Consider the following 19,178-nt stretch of genomic DNA (forward strand, 5'->3'; position numbering starts at 1 on the left):
AGGTCCTGGCAGGATGCTCTGATTAGGAAGGGCTTTACTCCTCACCACCTAAGCAGCCCAGCAGGCAGTTGCTAACACTGTGATTATCACCCTTAACTCACTGTTTATCAGCTCATTTAGAAAACAACAGCCCCTCTCCATTGGTTCAAGCTCTTTTAAAAAAGGTTTTCCAAGGAAGGAGCACAGGAACATTACCAGTTACCTGCTGACTCTGCCTTAGTCCCATCTCCCACAGCACGGATATAGCCAGCCTGCTAGCTAATGCTGAGAGGTGTCTGTGTGAGGCAGAGGGGAGGGGGGAATGCCTGTTTAGCAGGGAGTGGTGAGAGGAGGGGGCAGCTGGGGGAAGCTAGGCAGATGCCTGCAGTCTCTGCCAGATCTTCAGCCAGGGAGCAGAGGGGAGGGCCAGCCTTGCTGTGGAGCAGAGCGCCCCACTCAGCCTAGAGAGCATGCGAGGATGCTGGGGGATCTGGTTTAACTTAAACCAGCAAGAGGTCTGGGACAGACATTGCATAAACAGATTTGACCCAAATCAATTAAGTCTGATATTACAGTCAGCGGGGGTTATCTCAAACCAGTTTCAGACATTTTCAAACTGGTTTGTGTGAACATCTGTTCTGTTACAGGTTTAAACTAGCTTCTGATCACTTAAACTGGTTTATGTGTAAAGTCTGTCCCTAGCCTTGGAGGAAAAATAAAAAAGATCAGCAACCCCTGCCAAAAATCACAGTCTCTGATATTTCACATATGCAGTGTGGTAACTTTGTGCATGACGAGAGGGTGAAGCACTCAGCTAGTTTAATTAAACATAGATCTGCTAGAATCCAGCTGAAATTGTAGTCCATATTCTGAACTCATGGAAAGTCTGTGTGCACTCTAATGGGATTGTAGATTCTCCAGGGCCTCTCTTTGCTTCGGGCTTAGTACTTTTTTATAATGAATGTGCATTTTTGGCATGGTTGTTACAAACATATGGTTACATAAAAATGCCCTCAGATGATGGACTAAAAGAGAAAGCAGATTAATCTTGATGTTCTAAATATGCTTGTCTCTCTCTCTTTTTTTTAATAGGGAGGCCAGTATATATTACCCTTCCCCATTTTCTCTTTGCCAGTAAAGATATACAAGAAGCTGTTGAAGGACTGAGCCCAAACAAGGATGAACATGAAACATTTTTAGATGTAGAGCCTGTAAGCTAAAGTTACTTTAATACTTGCTATTTCATAACCATTCACAATATCACTTTGCCCTATAGTTACAGCACTGGTTCTTTAGGCACAGGGATGACCAGAGGAGTCCATATTTTTTGATTGGGCTTGCATAATGCTGTCACAAATTAGATATATTTTTGAACTGTGGGTGATCTGTATTCAAGATGCATGTAGCATAATGCATAATATGACTACTAAAAACACCTTTAGTTTTGACGTATCAACCAATTCATAAAAAAATAGTTTTACACAGCCTCATCAATCAGGTTTTGTTTTAACAAATCTACGCATAGATTCTATTTTATGTGAAGTATTTGGCTTGGGGGGGAGGGTTATAAAAGAATGGTTTAAGATGGTTTAGGAATACTTTCACTTTTAACAAAATGCCTGTACTGTAAACTCTTTAGTTGTCGTCTATATCTTTACATTGTCTTAGGAAATGATTTTTTTCCCCACAAAATTTCATTGATTTTGTCAAGTCATGTCACAGAGATATATTGATCAGGACTGCACCTGCAGTAGTCCTTCCCATACACACCCTGCCCACCTCTCCCTGGAGGCTCTGGCAGCCGGCAGCACACAGGAGCAGCAGCTGCAGTTTACTGCTGCTGAGGGGAAATGTCACCTCATTTTTTTTGCTACTGATGCCTATGTCAAGTGGGCATAAAAGCCCTCCTGATTTTGGCAGGAAAACAATGTGGTGACACCACCTCCCAGCAGCACTGAACTCCATTGCTGCCCTAGAGAGCTACATTTCCCATTGTCGTGCACACACTGTACTGGTACACCAGCTTGCTGCTAGGCCTAGAGCTGGAAAATGCATTAAAAGGCAGAACAGTGGATGGGAAGGTGAGGCACTCCCCCACACCATTCCAGCACTTCTCCCCAGTTTAGGAAATGCCTAGGGCTCATGCCCTGCTCATTCATCCATCCTAATGCTACTGCTTTATTAACCAAAATCAACGTGAAATCTCAAGCAGACTTTCATATAGGAAGTACAATGGCCTTTTTTCTATACATGTAGGCTGTATAATGGCCAAGATGGCATCTGTAGGTCCCTAGAGTTTAATGTCTTGACTTTGGAGACCTTCACATTCCCAACTAGGACTAACTCCCCATAGAAATAAATTATGTTGAAGCCAATAGTGCTACTCTATTTTCTACCAGTCAGCAATCACATACAACTGTTGTCTACCTGAAACCTTCAAGGACATTTTTCTTGAAGTTATCTCCTACAAGAACTTGTCTGTTTCTGCTCTGTACTTCCCATGTATTAAATTCTGTTGTAATGTAGTTTTCATATAAATGCAGCCACTGCTGAATTTCGATGAACAAGTAAATACAGATCTGTTTGATCTTCCTGTCATGTTAATGACTGAAAACATGTAACTTTCTGGTCTGATTCTAAAACAGATTTGACTAATAGATATTTTGCAATGCTGTTATTACAGATAACTCCCAACATAAACATAGTTATTCATAAACATATATCTTTCCATTTACTTTGTTCGTTTCCCTTTACTTCGGTTCCAATCCAGCAATGTCCACATTTAATTTTAAGCGTATACATAGTTATCATTGAATGATTTCAGCTAGACTATTCATATTTTAAAATACATTTCTACATGTTTTAATAGATTGGAGAAAGGATGAATAGAAGTTCTATTCTAAAAATACAAGGGTTAAAGTGGAAAAAAACCTGAACATATGAAACAGAAGAGCAGATTAATCTGTTTACATGCATCTACATGTGTGCTTTACTGTTTGCTAACTAGCTCTGCAGTAAAGAGTCAGTCTACACATACATCAGTATTAAGGCACAGTAAATTAATTAACTCTGGCATAGGGGAGTACTTTTGGGACCAGTACTATCCTATGGCAGAATAATTTACACTGCTGAAAAGCATGCGTAGACAGGGACAGGGCCTGGCTGTGGCACAAGTGTGCTAAAGTGCAGGGGCTGCCTGCTGCCTAGCCCTGCACTTTCGCACCCTTGTGCCCCAGCCAATTGTTCCACTGCCTGACATTGCCACCCAGAGCCTGGGGCTGCTCTTCCCTGGCTCAAAATGCTGCAGTCCTGGTCACACATGTAAACCCTGCACCTGGCAGTAGTTGACTGTGGTGCAAAGTGGAGTTATTGCTCCAGTTTGATATCACATGTAGATGTACCCCGTATCTACAAAATTAGTCTTGGTCTCAGCCACTATTCTAAGCTTCATATCTCTTCAAAAACTGACTCCAGAATTGATATAAAGTAAAAGCTTGTGAAACCCTGTGGGAAAATCTAAGATTTCAATATCTCATCTGGTCTTTAATCAGGATGAAAAACTGATTTTACTGAAGTAAATATGAAATAGTTGAACCTATTTCACATTCTTACATGCTTCTGTGACATTGAGTAATAGGCTGAAATTCTATAATTTTGTATTATGGCTTCATGTTTGGTGTCCTGTCACCATCCTTACTTATATATTTTGCATTAAAGAGTCATCAGACTAACGAGAATAATAACTAAAGGTCCTGAATCCAGGACTTCCCATCACAAGCGGAGGTTGGTTTCATCAGGCTGTGGTCATACTCCCTCTTGCTTGATTCCTTTCTTGTCTTTTTTCACAAGAAACTCTGCCTCTGGTCATGCTGCACCTATTTCATGTAAATGCTTCTAATGGTCAGTGACACCAACACTAAATTCACATTGGCTATTTTTCTTTCTGGTTTTAGACAACTGGCTTTACATTACATTTTGCCAAAAGGCTGCAAGTAAACTTAATGGTGAAACCTGCACCAAAAATTCAGTAAGTGCTTTTCCTTTCTTTAGTTTCTAAAATTCAGATACAGTATTTTGTTATATTTCCTTCTAGCAAGGGTGACAGTCTCCAAAAAAAAATCTTAAGAGTGGTTGAAATCAAGAATTTGTTTGAGGCTCCTATCAACAGACTGCACATGGGATGTAGACCTCAGATAATTATAAATGCAAAATGTGTCAACATGTCTCCAGCACCACAACAATCAACACCCCTCACAAAACCATTAGAATCCATGCATCCTACGCATGTATATGTATATGCATGCACACGTGTATATGTTTGTACACATGCACACATATACATTTCTATGCATGTGCATCTGTACATGTATTAAGACACACACACACACACACACACACATATCAACTGTATTCCTTCACATACCACATGCTCCTAAACAGGACAGGCACTTTGCTTTGGAAAAGCAGAATGAAGAAGAAAAGGTTTATCCAAGACTTAGGGCTGAATGCTGACTGCATGGAGATTTTCAGCATCAGTCACCCTCCTCTTGCCGCTTAGCCAACAGCTATTGCCAATTTGACAGTGGTTGTGCTAGAATTAAAGCTTTAGCTACCGAGCTGCAAGGAGAGTGTGAGTGATGCTGAGAAGCGGACTCTACCCCTCCTACATGCAGCCGGGAGTCCAGTATGGAGACAGCCTTCCAGCAACTATTCCAGCATCCTCATGGCCCCATTCTGATGTAGAAATCAGCTTTCTCATTTAAAATATTCACCCCAGTTTTGGGTAGCTAATTTTTGGGGGAAAGGTGAACGTAGTATGTGAGTAAATACAATCTTGTTCCCGTGTTATGTAATTGGTAGATTTCCAAAATCAGGACTTTTTCAAATGGGGAAAAAATGTATGTGCATCCACTGTATACACATCCATTATTTATGGTTGCACCTACAAACCTCAGGCATGTATCAGGTCCCCAAAACAGGGATCAAAACCTTTTTGAGTTTGGCTCTGTACACACCCCTAAAAAACCAGTCAGAGAACCCTACTCCATTCCGAAAGAGTATAGGAGGCAGGAGATGGATACATAGAAAACAAATGTATATAGGGAACAAAAAGTAGAAGGGAAAAATCGAGTTCAGGTAGATGAGTAGATGGTGTGGGGGGGAGGGGTAGAGAGAAAGAGATGGGGAAAGAGCTATTTATTTTCTCAGAAAGTGAGTACTAGACACGGAGGGATATGTAATATGTACAATGGCTGTAGTTACCTGTATGCCTTTCTACAATTTGAACTTACTGAAGCTTTTCTATGCAAGTGTGTAAAAATTATACTTCCTGACATTTTCAGAAATGTGGAAGGTTAGAGGGGGTTAGAAATTGCCAAATCAAAACCGTGATGATGCAGACTCTAAATAATATGTTTAATTACAGAACTCTTTCCAAAATTAAAGAGCCCTACATCTTTCCTCTTCTTTGGCTGAATGAGGTCAGTATATTTTCTGTCTATTAATCACTTTATTTTATCTTTCATTGAAACAGTGTGAATTTACCAAAAAATGTTTATAGCAGAACAAGGAGCAATGGTCTCAAGTTGCAGCAAGGGAAGTTTAGGTTAGATATTAGGAAAAAGTTTCTCACTGGGAGGCTAGCAAAACACTGGAACAGGTGACCCAGAGAGGTAGTGGACTCTCCATCCTTGGAAATTTTAAAGACCCAGCTAGACAAAGCTTTGGCTGGGCTGGTCCTGCCTTGAGTAGGGGGTTGGATTATATGACTACCTGAGGTCCCTTCCAACCCCAATTTTCTATGGTTCTATAGCATTGTCAGCCTCGATTACCTAAATTTAAGTACTTGAAACAAGGTGCTCATTATTTTTAAAGCTACCTCCATAATAAAGACATCTTTTCCAGAAAGATGATCCAAAATGACTAGGTTAAAAAGCCTGGCTTCCTATGCAGTGGATGATCCAGATGATGTATTTACTCAGCAGGGAGGTGTCAACAGTTAGACTACTGTTCAATATAAAATGCATAAATGTCCAAGGAGCCCCCAGGAGGAACTGTGACTCATAGCCCATATGGAGGGCACTCCACTGAGAGATGAAAGTCTTGGAAGCAGGGACCATAACCCCAGGCGTCTCCCCTTCTAACCGAGTGCTCTACTCAGTGGGCTACTGTGTCATGCTCCTCTTTGCCCTATGAGTCTTTTATGCCTTTCTGCACAGTGGTGCAGCTTGCCTTTCTGTACAGTGGTGCAGCTTCAACTGAAGTTGTGGAGATTGTAGGCAACCCAGCCTATTCTATGCCCTGATGGTTAGGGCACTCTAAAAGTTTTATACCTCCTCAGGCTGAGGAAGGTCTTAAGCCCAGGTCTCCCATTTCCTGGCATGTGCTTTAGTTATTAAACTTTTGTGAAAAGGGTGGGTGACATTACTACCTATTCTTTTTCCAAGTGACTGTGACCTGTGACTGTAACCACTGTCATGCGGCTTGTGCTAGCCGCGCTGGTGTGAATTAGGCATATCCCAAAGGCTGAACTGATCCAATGCAGAGGAGAGCAAGATTTAGCTTGTATTGGTTTCTTCTTCTGAGCATGTTCAGAGGTTTAAGTCTAGGTGACCTGGGGATCTTTTCAGGCCAAAATAGAAATGCTAAATGAATTTGGGTGCCTAAATAGGACTTGCAGTGGCTGGTTTATAATTGTTGTTAATCAGTTTTTAAGATTTCGGGGTCCGATTTATTCCTAAATCCCATTTAGACTTCTTATTTGCCAGTTGGGATCTGGTCCTTAAATCCTGATACAAGCTAAAATCATTATAGAACTGATCGCACATGAATATGCATCTAGTGAGAAAGGTACTATACGATTTGTTCATAAATGATGTTGCTCTTGCATTGTTTCAGACAGCTATTATTGGTGATGACAAAGCGGAAATGTTCAGATCAAAAGTGACCTCTCGAATCAACATGCTCAACATGCTGCAGATAGCATTAATCATTGTTGGTTCTGTGATGTTCCTGGCATTCATGATCTCATATTTTGTATGCAGATCAAAGGAATTCAAATAAGTAAGTAGATATTGACCTCAATGGGAACTTTCCTTCAGTAAAGACTTCAGGGTCTGGGCCCTAGAATTCTTTAGTGGATATTATGTATTCAGTGTTCCTTGAATTCTGAATTCTAATTCAGCCAGATATTTATCAGTCAGTTTTACTTTAGGGGTTTCCCTTGAAACAGTTGCAACATTTTTCAGCTCATGTTTGCGAATTCAATTCATATCACTAATCAGGCAGGATGTTATCAATGCTTTTAGTTTCATGCAAGATTAGACCATGGGACTTGGAAGACTTGAAAAGCAGTGCTTTATTTTCAAGCAGTTGAAAGGGTCACACTCATGGGACTCTTCAGCCTGGAGAAGTGCAGGCTCAGGGGGGACCTGGTAGCTGCCTATAAGTATATAAGAGGTATTCACTAGGATCTGGGGGAATGCCTGTTCACCAGAGTGCCCCATGACAAGGTCAAATGGTCACAACTCCTCCAAGACTGTTTCAAGCTGGACATAAGGAAGAACTTCTTTATTGTCCAAGCCACAAAGGCCTGAAACAGACTACCTCCAGAGGTGGTGCAAGCAGCTACTCTGGACTCCTTTAAGAGACATCTGGACGTTTATCTTGCTGGGATCCTTTGACTTCCTGCCCCTGGGGTAGGGGGCTGAACTTGATAATCTTCTGAGGTCCCTTCCAGCCCTAACGCCTATAAAATCTATGAAATTTTTTAAATGGCTTTATGATCTCTTGTCCAGAGCTGTTCCACAGATCAGAACTGAAGTGGCCGTTATGGCTGTTCCACTCCCCTTCTTTGAGGTACAATGCCTTTTGAAACCCTGGAGTTGCAGATCAATAGGTTCTCTTAGCAGCATTTCCCAGCCTGACCTACTGAACTTCCTGTGTACTATGACTTAGGCATCTTGCTCTAACAAGAACTTTGAATATTCTAATTTTTTCTTGTTCACCATTTCACAGTTGAACTGCATTAGTTTTACTGGGTCATGGCATTATATAACAGAGGATAGGACTAAATAATAGTCCAATAAGGTACAAATGGGGTATAGCACAGTAAATAAAGTAGTTGTAGCAAATGCATGTAGACACAGTAAAACATTGACAAACAGCAAAACAGATGTGTTTTTTGAATGAATTGCAAGAAATGAGGAGCTAAATAGTATCAACTTCAATATAATGCTATAAAACTGTGTAATCGAGGTTAGTAGCATTTTACAGAAAAAAACAACATAGACAATAGGGCTGTGCAAAATGGCACCATTCTGTTTTGCCTTGTGTTTCAACAGTTCGACAGAACAGTGTTTTGTCTCAAATTTCATTTCGAGTCGAAACAGCTGTTCAATTCCGCCAAAACAAAAAGGCTGTTTTGACACTGTTTTGAGTTTTGCTGGAGATGAGAAGTCAGACCAGCTGGTCTGACTTCCCATCCCCAGCACTACATCACACCGGAGGTGGAGGCAGCCCAGCTGGGCTGCGTCCTGAGGCCCTGCACTAGATCGCGCAGCTGGGCTGTCTCCTGCCCCAGCGCAATCTAGTACAGGGTATTGGGAAGCAGCCCAGCTGACTTGACTTCCTATCCCCAGCCTATGGTCAAAACATTTCAACTTTCAAAACATTTCAACCAGCCTCTCTTTATTTCGAGCCTCTTTCAATGGCCTTTGTTTCATTCTGATTTTTCTGTTTCGACCTTGAAATTGGTTAAAACTGTCAGAATGAAATGGCCAGTGACACTTCGCACAGCCCTAATAGATAATAATATATAATAAGAACAGATTGTCTGCCCTCTATAAGGCACTGTTGTTTTGTCTAAATTACTAAGTCATTCTTACTTAGTAAGAAGAACATATATACACAGTTTATTAACCACTATCTTTTTTCTTTACAGACAGCAAAGGTCTTCTGAGGTTGGCAATAGCTGTCATATTTCTGGCAGTTTATTTTATCATTGAATCGTACTAATCTGATCCCATAATGTACTTTATACAAACAAGAACGTCATGGAATTAAACACACTTTTCTGTTCTGGGAAACAATAGCGATGCACAGGGAGTGCACGTGGGTCCACGTGTACCCCCTTAGTGTGCCAGTGCACCCCTTGTGAATAGGCACTGCTGGTGTTGGCAGCACCTGTGGGCGGTTGCCGCTGACCTTCTGCCCTCACTGCTGATGTCGGTGGTGTCTGCAGGTGGTCTGAGATCACTGCTGGCTGCTGCCGCAGCTGCCAACAGAGTCGGTGGGTGGTCACTGACTATTAGTCCATGCTTGCCACCCCCCACCGCCAACAGTGCTGTGGCTGCCTACAAGAGCTCCACGCTTGCTGCTGCCATGCTCCTACTGCCGCCTGTGCTGCTGCCGCCTGCAGAAGCTCACCGTGCCTCAGCTTCCGGGGGCACATGGTGTTCATGCTGGGAAGAAAATACAGGTTCCATCTTAAAAGCTAGAAACAGCTAATGTTTCCAAAGGTACATTTTTACCATGTCATCAAAGAGGCTCAAAGCCATACCCTGAAATTGCTACCTTTGTGTAAACCTCTGTTACATAATAGTAAAATAACATTTAAATTGGTTAAAAGCGAGATCCAATTTTGAGAGCAATCTACCTTCCACCATTTATGCAGCTTGCTACTTTTCTTGTCTTGGGACTGCAAAATATAGGAATGAAAGCCATTTGCTGATGATCTAGTCTGAGCATGGGTTGAGGGTAATGACACCAAACTCATGTAGTGTACATGTAATTTTTTCTTTCCACTCTTTTAAGAAATGGAAGCTGCTGCAATAGAATTGCTACCCTCTTGTTTGAGATGTGAATTTTAATGAGTGTAAAGTTTATTATGTAGAGTGTGTGTGTATATGTATGTCAATAAAAGACCTACTATAAGAGTCGTTTTAAACAATGTATGTACAGAACACCTGTTCAAATACACACATATGTATGTTCATTTGCACACTAACAGTGGCAGATCCATACCCAAAATTGCTTCCCTTCTAACCATCTCTTTCTGCCTCCTAATCCCTAACCTGCATCCACTGCACCCTCCTACTTGACCCCTTATACTTGCTGCTTTTTTCTGGTAGTTTCTCAGCCAACTGCCTTCCATCTTGCAAATTCACTTTCATCTCAACTTCTCATTTTCATCTCAGGCTATCCTTCTATCCTATCCTTCTCTCAGATGACATGATACACTTTACCATATCCATAGGCAGGATCAGTCTCTGGAGAAGTGAAAGCAGACCTGCTAACACCAACACTATCACTAGCAGTCATCCCTTCCTGATATAGAGGAATGCAAAGACAAAGAGGGGGGCCACAAACCTTTCTCTTACTGGCCATGTACTGTGACTGTGCAAGTGCAGCTAGCTCTTTAATAGGATGTATCATCCTGGTGGTTGATCCAATGAACATTGAAATCAGTGCTGTATTTTCATTGACTTCAGTGGAATTGGGACCCACAACTCACTCTGAAGTAAGAAAGTCAGTTCCTGTGAAGTATCTGTAACTCCCGTTCACTCACTGAATTTAGGGAGACCTGCATGAATTAATGCTTCTCAGGATTCGGTGTTTTCTCTCAAAAGGTGACTGCAAAGGAAATTAAATTTATGATTACATCAGCCAATATTCACAAAAACACAGCTTCATCTGGTGAACCCTTATCATAACATTCTGCAACAGATGTTAAACCAGGAAAATTTGCCTTCCTAAGAGAGGATAACATGAAAGATGAGAAGGGGAAAAAATGGTTGATGTGCTACTATATGTTCAGAACCTTCTGCACTAGGAAATATGCCATTCCCATCGAAGTCAGGGAGAACTGAAAGGTCAGATCCTTTCTAAATAAAAATACAATGTGCAGCCAAGGCTGATCCAAACATTACATTAGGATATGCAGATGTTCGACTTGCGGAGAAAAGCAAGCCTATTAGGTAAGAGAGCCTATCTGTATCTATCTTTTGAGATCTGATATCAGTCTCATTGCTGTACAGCCAGAAGAAAGCAAGACTGTTTATGAACTACTGAGAAAACACTGATTCTGTCATATATTTCAGTTGTAGGTTCCTGCTCAATGAGCAATAGCACCTGTGATGCATTGAACATGACTATTGTAACAAATAATTAGAGCTGGCGAAATTATTCATTTCTGATAGTGGACCAAATTCTGGTCTGAAATAATGGAGCCAGGCTGCTTAATCAAATGAGAAATCACTTAAGTGATTCTGGAACAATTTGTCTCTGTTTGTCTTTGCTAATCATTTGCATTCTTATTTCCACAAATCTATTCCCATGCACATGTTTGCCATGAATTTTTTTTTAAGTAAATCACAGGCTACAAGTTGCTCACAAGCTGTTTGCAGTGGATCTCTTTTCCATGGATTTCACCTTGTGTAATCATTTGGGCAAAATGATTGCAATCAGGCTGCCTCTGTCCACCTTTGAGTAATAAAACACTTGTGGAGCTCTCAAAGGCTCAGGATGGAGAAACAGGTGACAGAAGTGCCTTTAAGCTTTCTGGTACCGGATACAAATCCCAATTTTGGGGGTGTTGCTAGGTTAGTGGTTAGTTGTTAGACTGTTAGTTGCTAACAATCCCAAAGAGATATTCTGGCAGCCAAGGATTTCTGAGGCACAGAGGCATTCTGGCCACATGTCCTTTTTTCCTTGCCATGACTCCATACTATGTGAGGAGAGGGTTGTAGCCCAGAAGATCTTACACTGGTTCCATAACCCTCAAGGATCCATTTAAAATGGTTTGTGGTGGGGATCCCCACTGTGGTTAGGGCAACTTTATGCAGGGGAATTGGCTGCCATAAAGCTGCTACAGTTCAGAGCAAGATGAAAGACCAGGATGATGACATTTTTACATGCACTTTGTCTTAATTAGTGTAGGTATAAATGATTATACAAGGTTCAGGACAGTGCAACATTGGCCTTTTAATTACTCTCTGTTGATTCATCACTCATTGTGAAACAGATATTTGTTTCTGTTCCAGAATAGCCTGGTAGAGAGCTTAATGCAATATAAGGCAACCCTAACACGCCCCTAATTTGGGCTGACGGCTAGCCAACCAGCAGAAAAGAACATGGAGGCATGAAAGTTGCTTCAAATTTGTAAGCTTCATTTGGCTTTTCTCCTTTTGAGCTGAAATCAGCACAGCTCTGCTGCTGTTCTACATCAAGACTGCACAATACCTAATTTTTCCATGCCAAAGGATAATGGTGAAATCTTAACTCAGCTGATGTTAAAACTGCTATTGCCTTACACAGGATTTCCCTTACCTTTTTGCCTGACTGTCCATTGCCAACAGGTCAGATTTTCCTGTCTTAGGGATTATTGCAGCAATGGTCAAAAATTCAGACTATGATTGTGAAAACCTTATCCCTTATGCAATATAAGTAATTTTAGTCATGTGTAGAATCCCATTGGTCTCGATGCAGATTTGGACTATTAGGTGATATTCACCATCTAGTCTGCACTTGGTTAATGCGTTAACATATTTAAAACATTGTTTACAGTGATTGTGTATTAATATAGTGAAAATAATAGGATAACCCTAATTGATTTACAAGTATTGTATTTAAGATTTACAAGTAAGATCTCCATTCTTCCTTGTTAAGCCATTGTACTGAACAAGCATTTATAACAAATGTTTCTGAGCTTTATAAAATAATATACTTTAAAAATGTTATAGACACCTACTTTCAGAACCGTATGTGTTTGAGGATTAATAAAGCTTTTCATGTTGGGTAATGATCTCCTTTTTTCTTACTGTTTTGAACATGTTGTCTTTTCTCTGGGGACTGGAGTTACACATTGTTACACAAAAGAGATTTTGTCCAAGCTTATTTCAGGCTCATTAGTGAGAGTGCAGGAACAAATATCCTGATCTGCAGGAAGACTAGCAAGTATGGCAGAAGACAAATTTGTCTTAGCAGGGAACTCTTCAGTAAACTAAAAAACAAAAAAGGAAGTTTATAAGAAATGGAAACTTGGACAAATAGGTAGGAAAGAGTATAAGAGCATCGCTCAAGCATGCAGGGGTGAAGTCAGGAAGGCCAAAGCACAACTGGAGTTACATTTAGCAAGGGATGTGAAGGGTAACAAGAAGGATTTCTACAAGTATGTTGGTAGCAAGAGGAGGATCAGGGAAAGCGTAGGTCCCTTACTGAATGGGGGCGGCAACCTTGTGAGAGAAGATGAAGAAAAGGCTGAAGTGCTCAATGCTTATTTTGCCTCACTCTTCACAGGCAAGGTCAGTTCCCAGACTACTGCACCAGGCAGCACAGTTTGGGAAGGAGGTGAGCAGCAAACAGTGGTGAAAGAACAGATTAGAGATTACTTAGAAAAACTGGATGTGTACAAGTCCATGGGGCCAGATGGGAAGCACCTAAGGGTGATAAGGGAATTGGCTGATGTAATTGCAGAGCCAGTGGCCATCATCTTTGAAAACTTATGGTGATCAGGAGAGGTCCTGGATGATTGGAAAAGGGCAAACAGTGCCTATTTTTAAGTAAAGGAAAAAGGAGGATCCAGGGAACTACAGACCAGTCAGCCTTACCTCAGTCCCTGGAAAAATCATGGCGCAGATCTTCAAGGAATCAATCCATTTATAAGCAGTTGAAGGAGAAGAAGGTGATTAGGAACAGTCAACATGGATTCACCAGGGGCAAGTCATGTCTGGCCCACCTGATTTCCTCATATGATAAGGTGACTGGCTCTGTGGATATATGGAGACTGGTGGATGTGATATACCTTGATTTAGCAAGGCTTTTGATACAGTCTCCCACAATATTCTCACAGGCAAGCTAAGGAATTATAGGCTGGATGAATGGACTGTAAGGTGGATAGAAAACTGGTTGGAGCATTGTGCTTAGAGAGTAATAATCAATGGTTCCATGTCTAGTTGACAGCCGGGATCAAGTGGAGTGTCCCAGGGGTCAGTCCTGGGCCAATTTTGTTCAATGTCTTCATCAACAGCATGGAAGATGTCACAGAGTGCACCCTCAGCAAGTTTGCAGATGACACCAAGCTGGGGGGAGAGGGTTGGGCTAGGAATTAGACTGACCTAGACAAATGGGAGAATTGGGCCAAAAGAAATCACATGAGGTTCAAAAAGGACAAGTGCAAAATCCTGCAGTTAGGACAAAACAATCCTGTGCACCAGTACAGCCTGGGGACTGACTGGCTGGGCAGCAGCTCTGCAGAAAAGGACCTGGGGGTTACAGTGCACAATAAACTGAATAGGAGCCAGCAGTGTGCTTTTGTTGCCATGAATGCTAATGGCATACTGGGCTGCATTGTTAGGTGTGTTGCCATTAGGTCAACAGAAGAGATTATTCCCCTCTATTCAGTACTGGTGAGGACACATCTGGAGTACTGTATTCAGTTTTGGGCCCCCCGCTACAGAAAGGATGTGGAAAAATCGAAGAGAGTCCAGCAGAGGGCAACAAAAATGGTGAGGGACATGATTTATGAGAAAAGACTGAGGAAACTGGGCTTATTTAGTCTAGAAAAGAGGAGACTGAGCGGGGACTTAAGATCAGCCTTCAACTACCTGAAAGGGGATCGAAAGAAGACGGGGCTAGTTTGTTCTCAGTCATGATAGAACAAGGAGCAATGGTCTCAAGTTGCAGCAATGAAAAGTTTAGGTTAGATATTAGGAAGAATTTGTTGACTAGGAATGTAGTAAAATAATGGAGGAGGTTACTCAGAGAAGTGGTGGAAGCTCCATCCTTGGAGATTTTCAAAACCTGGATAGACAAAGCTTTGACTGGGATGATTTAGTTGGGGGTGGTTCTGCTTTGAGCAGGGGGTTGGTGTAGATGATCTCCTGAGGTCTTGTCCATCCCTGGCAGGGGGTCACTCCGGCCCTGGCAGGGGGTCGGATTTGAAGATCTATAAGGTCCCTTCTGACCCTACTTCTATGATTCTATGATCCTTAATTGAGGTCTTGTCCATCCTTTCACCAGGAGATATAGTTAATTGCTGCTTGTATTTACTAGCAACAAATTATAACATCCTGCTCCTTGGGTCAGCTGTGTTAGAGAGAAGAACCCTGTCTCCCCAACCACACTCCATGCCCCTCTGCTCACTTGCTCTAACTCCTTCCTTACTCTTGTGTTCCTTTACACACCAGTGCAGATCAAAGTTTAACTCTTAATTACTGTATGCATTCTCTCAAATCCCTCATTAAAATATATTTCTTCCAGCTGAGAAATGTCATTTCATTGAAACTATCTACCCAGTGGAGCAATGCAAGCCATCAAGGGCAGTTTGTGACTGTAATTTTATACCTACCCAGTTAGGGGGATTAAGGCAGGGATCATATCTTATATATAGATTAACACACTGTCATATTTAACAAATAATTAATAAAAGTCAATGTATTTTTCACATTCCTTTTGCCAGAATAGTCTAGGATGGAGGCACAGATGAGCAAATGGCCCATTTTACTAAATTCATCCCACATTTCTAAATAGGCCTAATGTATGTAATATTTTCTATTCTGTTTCTTCCGTCATCAAAGTGGGCACCAGATGTCTCTTCTATTTCTGCGTAGAACTGTCAGTAGTTCTGGTTATAACTGATCTCCAGCTTGCCTCCTGCCTCTCCTTGCAAATGTACAAAGATCAAATAACTTGCAAGACCCTCACTTCCTTGTTCACTACCCAATGAAGAAGAAAGTGAAAAGCTGTGTATTCTGTGCCACCCAGTGGACATTTATTTGTTCACAGCTGATCAGCCTCTAGCTTCAAATGGAAATCAAAAGTAACAGACATGATGATAGAGTCTTAAATTGGTCCGGGGGAGATCTCCAGAGCTCAAGACAGGCTCATTCCTTTCCAAACCATCCCATTCAAATCCTTGAATAACCTATTCCTATATCTACCCGATGTCACATAACTCCAAGCCATAGCATCTTAACCTGGCACACTGATTCCAAATGAGTTGTCTACTCTTTGGATGTTGTTTAATATTAATCCAGCAATATGCCCTTTGCATTACACAGAACTGGAGCTAGATCTGTATCTGTTTAATCTCTCCTGAAATTGTTGCTAGTCTTTGCACTGCCCATAACTGTTGCTTCTTTTCTTTGCATGATCAAGAGTAAACACTCTGCTTAAGCACTTGAGTGATAGCTTTTGGCTTCTTTTCCATTTATGCTGACTAAGCAAATGATTGGCAGGTAACACGATGCATTTACCTCTTTAGCAAAGACACGTGGCCCTAATGGCTTCATTCAGATTCTTAGATTCATAGATGTTAGGGTTGGAAGGGACCTCAGTAGGTGATTAAGTCTGGCCCCCTGTCCTGGGCAGGAAAGTACACTGGGATCAGATGACCCCAGCTAAGTGCTTGTCCAGTCTCCTTTTGAAGACCCCCAAGGTAGGAGAGAGCACCACCTGCCTTGGAGCAACCCTTATCATAAGAAGTTGTTTCTAATGTCCAACCTAAATCTGCTGTCTGTCACTTGTGGCTATTGTTTCTAGTTACTCCGGGGTGCCCTAGTAAATAGAGAATATCCTATTCCCTGCTGCCTTCCCCTGATGAATTTTTGTTCAGGGCATTGGCAAAAATAGTAGCAGCAAAATTCGTGCCACTAATTTTGCCACGGCGCACTTCCCCGTACACATGCTTTGTTGAGGGATGGATTGTCCCATTTTGGGGAAACTGCCGTTACTCAGCTCCTCCAGGCTCCTAGTGTTCTGGAGGATCTGGGGCACAACTGAAGAAATGGATGTGCTCTGGCCAGAAGGCAGAACATTTCCTTGGAGGACCAAGCCTCTGTGTCTTCTGGTGCATGCTCCTGCCACATGCTTTGTGCCGTGTTTTTTCTCCGTGCTTTTTTTTTTGCTACTAGGATGTCCTGGTTGGAAATGTTGGCCCTGTGCTGCAAATTTGTAATGCAGGGCACATTTTAATATTCCCCAAGTACAGATTGTGACACCACAAAGAAATAGTGGCACCCCTGCTTGTCTGGATGTGGCCAGTGTCTTCACATTTTCAGTAGGTATATCAGGATTAGCAGTACTGAAGACTTTGCAGTTACACTGAGGTAAAATTAGCATAAAAAGAAAATCAGGCCCCCAAAACTGCTGTTGTTATTGTTGTTCATAGAAGCATAGACGAGTAGGACTGGAAGAGGCCTCAAGAAATTATCTAGTTTAGTCCTTGTTTAAATATAAAAGATCTCCCAGAATTTTTTTTTCTAGCTTGCTTTTAAGCATCCAGTGATGCATATTCCATAACCTCAGAGGTAGGTTGGATATAACTTTTCTTGACAAGCAACCCCAGGGGCCCCCAGTGCAGTCCCTGGCTGACCCAGAAGTGGACCGGAAGTACTTCTGGTCCATTTCCAGATTCACCACCGAGCATGAGGGGGTCCCCCCGCACTCCTGTGGGATGCTCCATCTGCCCCAGCATTGCAGCATTCACAAGCTCTGCCTGGTACCTGGAGGTGTGTAGAAAAAACATTTAAAGCTGTGTCTATGGCTGAATTGCTGATTCTCTGAATCAGCATCGAAGCTTCAGATTCGGATTTGGTCAAATTGAATTGGGACAGTGATCCGAATCAACAAATCAAATCACTGTTCCTGATTTGGGCCAAATCCAAATCCAAATCCAAATTGAATAGGGCCCGTTTTGCATACCCCTAGTTCCCAGCACAGCCCCAGGTCTGCGAAAGCCCCACTGCCAGCCCCAGCTCTGTGGCTGTGCTTTCCCTACCTTCTCCCTGGCACCAGGCTATCTCTAGCTCCTCCGTCCCCTCTCCTTCACCCCCCAGATGGATAACCTTCCCACCCCCAGCCCACCAAACTCCCCATCCCACAAGCCATTCCCAGTGCCAGATTTACCTGTGCTTGCCAGTGCCAGGAACTGAACAAGTAAGTGCTCAGGTAGATGGGATTGGGGAGGGGGATGGGTTCTGTACCGTTCACACTTAGATCCACCTAACTAGTCTCAGGTCAGCACCTGGGGAAACTAAGTTAGATCAAGTGGCCATATTAAACCTGATCTAACTTCTCTATAGCTTCCCTGAATGTCTGTGTGCAGCCCAGATGTAACAAGAAGCTTTTCAAAATGAAATGCTTCCAAATAGTTGCTGTTACATCCATAGTTATACTCAGAATGCATTAGCCATTTTTGGAGCACTGCATAGGGCATGTCATTAAGCCTACTTGCCTTTAGACATGCTTCAAATGGTGTGTTGTTTATCCAGGGACAAAGAGAGGTAAACACCTTTGTGCACATCCACACATGCAAGCACGTGCGCTTGCAGCAGCTCAAACAGAAGCAGTGCAAATTTAAGCTGGGGCTTTTTTCCTCAGTGCAGGTACCTAGACATGCACTTTGTTGTGGAGCAAATTGTGCCACTTGGGGCAAAATAACTCTGCCTGGCTCCTTCTGGATCTGCAGCCAGGGGGAGCTAGAGTCCAGGGCCAGCACCTGTGCTGTCCCCATCAGTACAAAAAGCTGCCCTGCTAAGTAGCTCAGGGCTCCTAGGTCTCAGGAGCTTCTGGGGCCCATCCAACTGGTACCTGGGGACACTACCCCTTGTGCCAGCTGCACTGCTGAAGCAGCCCTGAGAGTTCCCTGCACCCTCTATCCACTGCAGCAGTCTGGCAGTGGGGGCTACTTCCTGGCTGTGACCTGCTGCGCATCTGCCAGACCCGGATGGGGACTGCACAGCCAGTAGCCAGTGGACTGTGGCTGCAAAGTTGGCCTTTGTCTGGCACTATTGCCAGATGTGCCCCCTGCCCAGCCATCTTGGCAGCTATCACACGGAAGATGTTCCCAGTGTGGTGGCCTGCTTTGAACTGTAAAAGGATTCCTCCTGACTCCAACTGGCCAGGAGGTCGGCCCCAGCCAGCTGGGCCCAAGGTGCCAGCTCTGAGCAGACAGGGTCCTGCTACTATCTTCCCTAGCAGGAATTGTGGTGGTTCCTACTGGAAAACTGAAAAATCCCTGATAAAAAAATCCCAAAGTCACTCTACTCACTGTGGTAGCAGGGGCTGGGGGGGGGGCTGGGATCTCCTGACAGAGCCCCCAGTGCAGCACGGGGTAGTGTGGTGCAGAAGGGTATGGGCTGGGGCTGCTGGGGCTGTCACCCAGCCCTGTGCTGTGCCCAGTGACCCTGACAGCAGCTGCT

General features: G+C 42.8%; 1 protein-coding gene across 4 annotated transcripts in view; it reads left to right on the forward strand.

Annotated features, from left to right (window-relative positions):
- Positions 1-19,178, forward strand: part of CD36 (CD36 molecule) — a 70,810-nt gene that overhangs the window by 39,441 nt on the left and 12,191 nt on the right. For 2 of the 4 annotated variants that reach the window (XM_019543636.1, XM_019543637.1), the window contains exons 10-14: positions 1,072-1,190; positions 3,933-4,003; positions 5,402-5,459; positions 6,877-7,041; positions 8,921-12,781. In XM_019543636.1, the coding sequence (XP_019399181.1) occupies positions 1,072-1,190; positions 3,933-4,003; positions 5,402-5,459; positions 6,877-7,041 (413 nt within the window). In that variant the 3' untranslated portion in view covers positions 8,921-12,781. Of the gene's footprint in view, positions 1-1,071; positions 1,191-3,932; positions 4,007-5,401; positions 5,460-6,876; positions 7,042-8,920; positions 12,782-16,316; positions 16,325-19,178 lie in introns of those variants that run through there. The other 2 variants (XR_002102604.1, XM_019543639.1) reach the window with 2 other exon arrangements.

This window comes from Crocodylus porosus, unplaced genomic scaffold (genome assembly GCF_001723895.1).
Source record: "Crocodylus porosus isolate Cpor-Errol unplaced genomic scaffold, CroPor_comp1, whole genome shotgun sequence".
Taxonomy (NCBI): Eukaryota; Metazoa; Chordata; order Crocodylia; family Crocodylidae; genus Crocodylus; species Crocodylus porosus.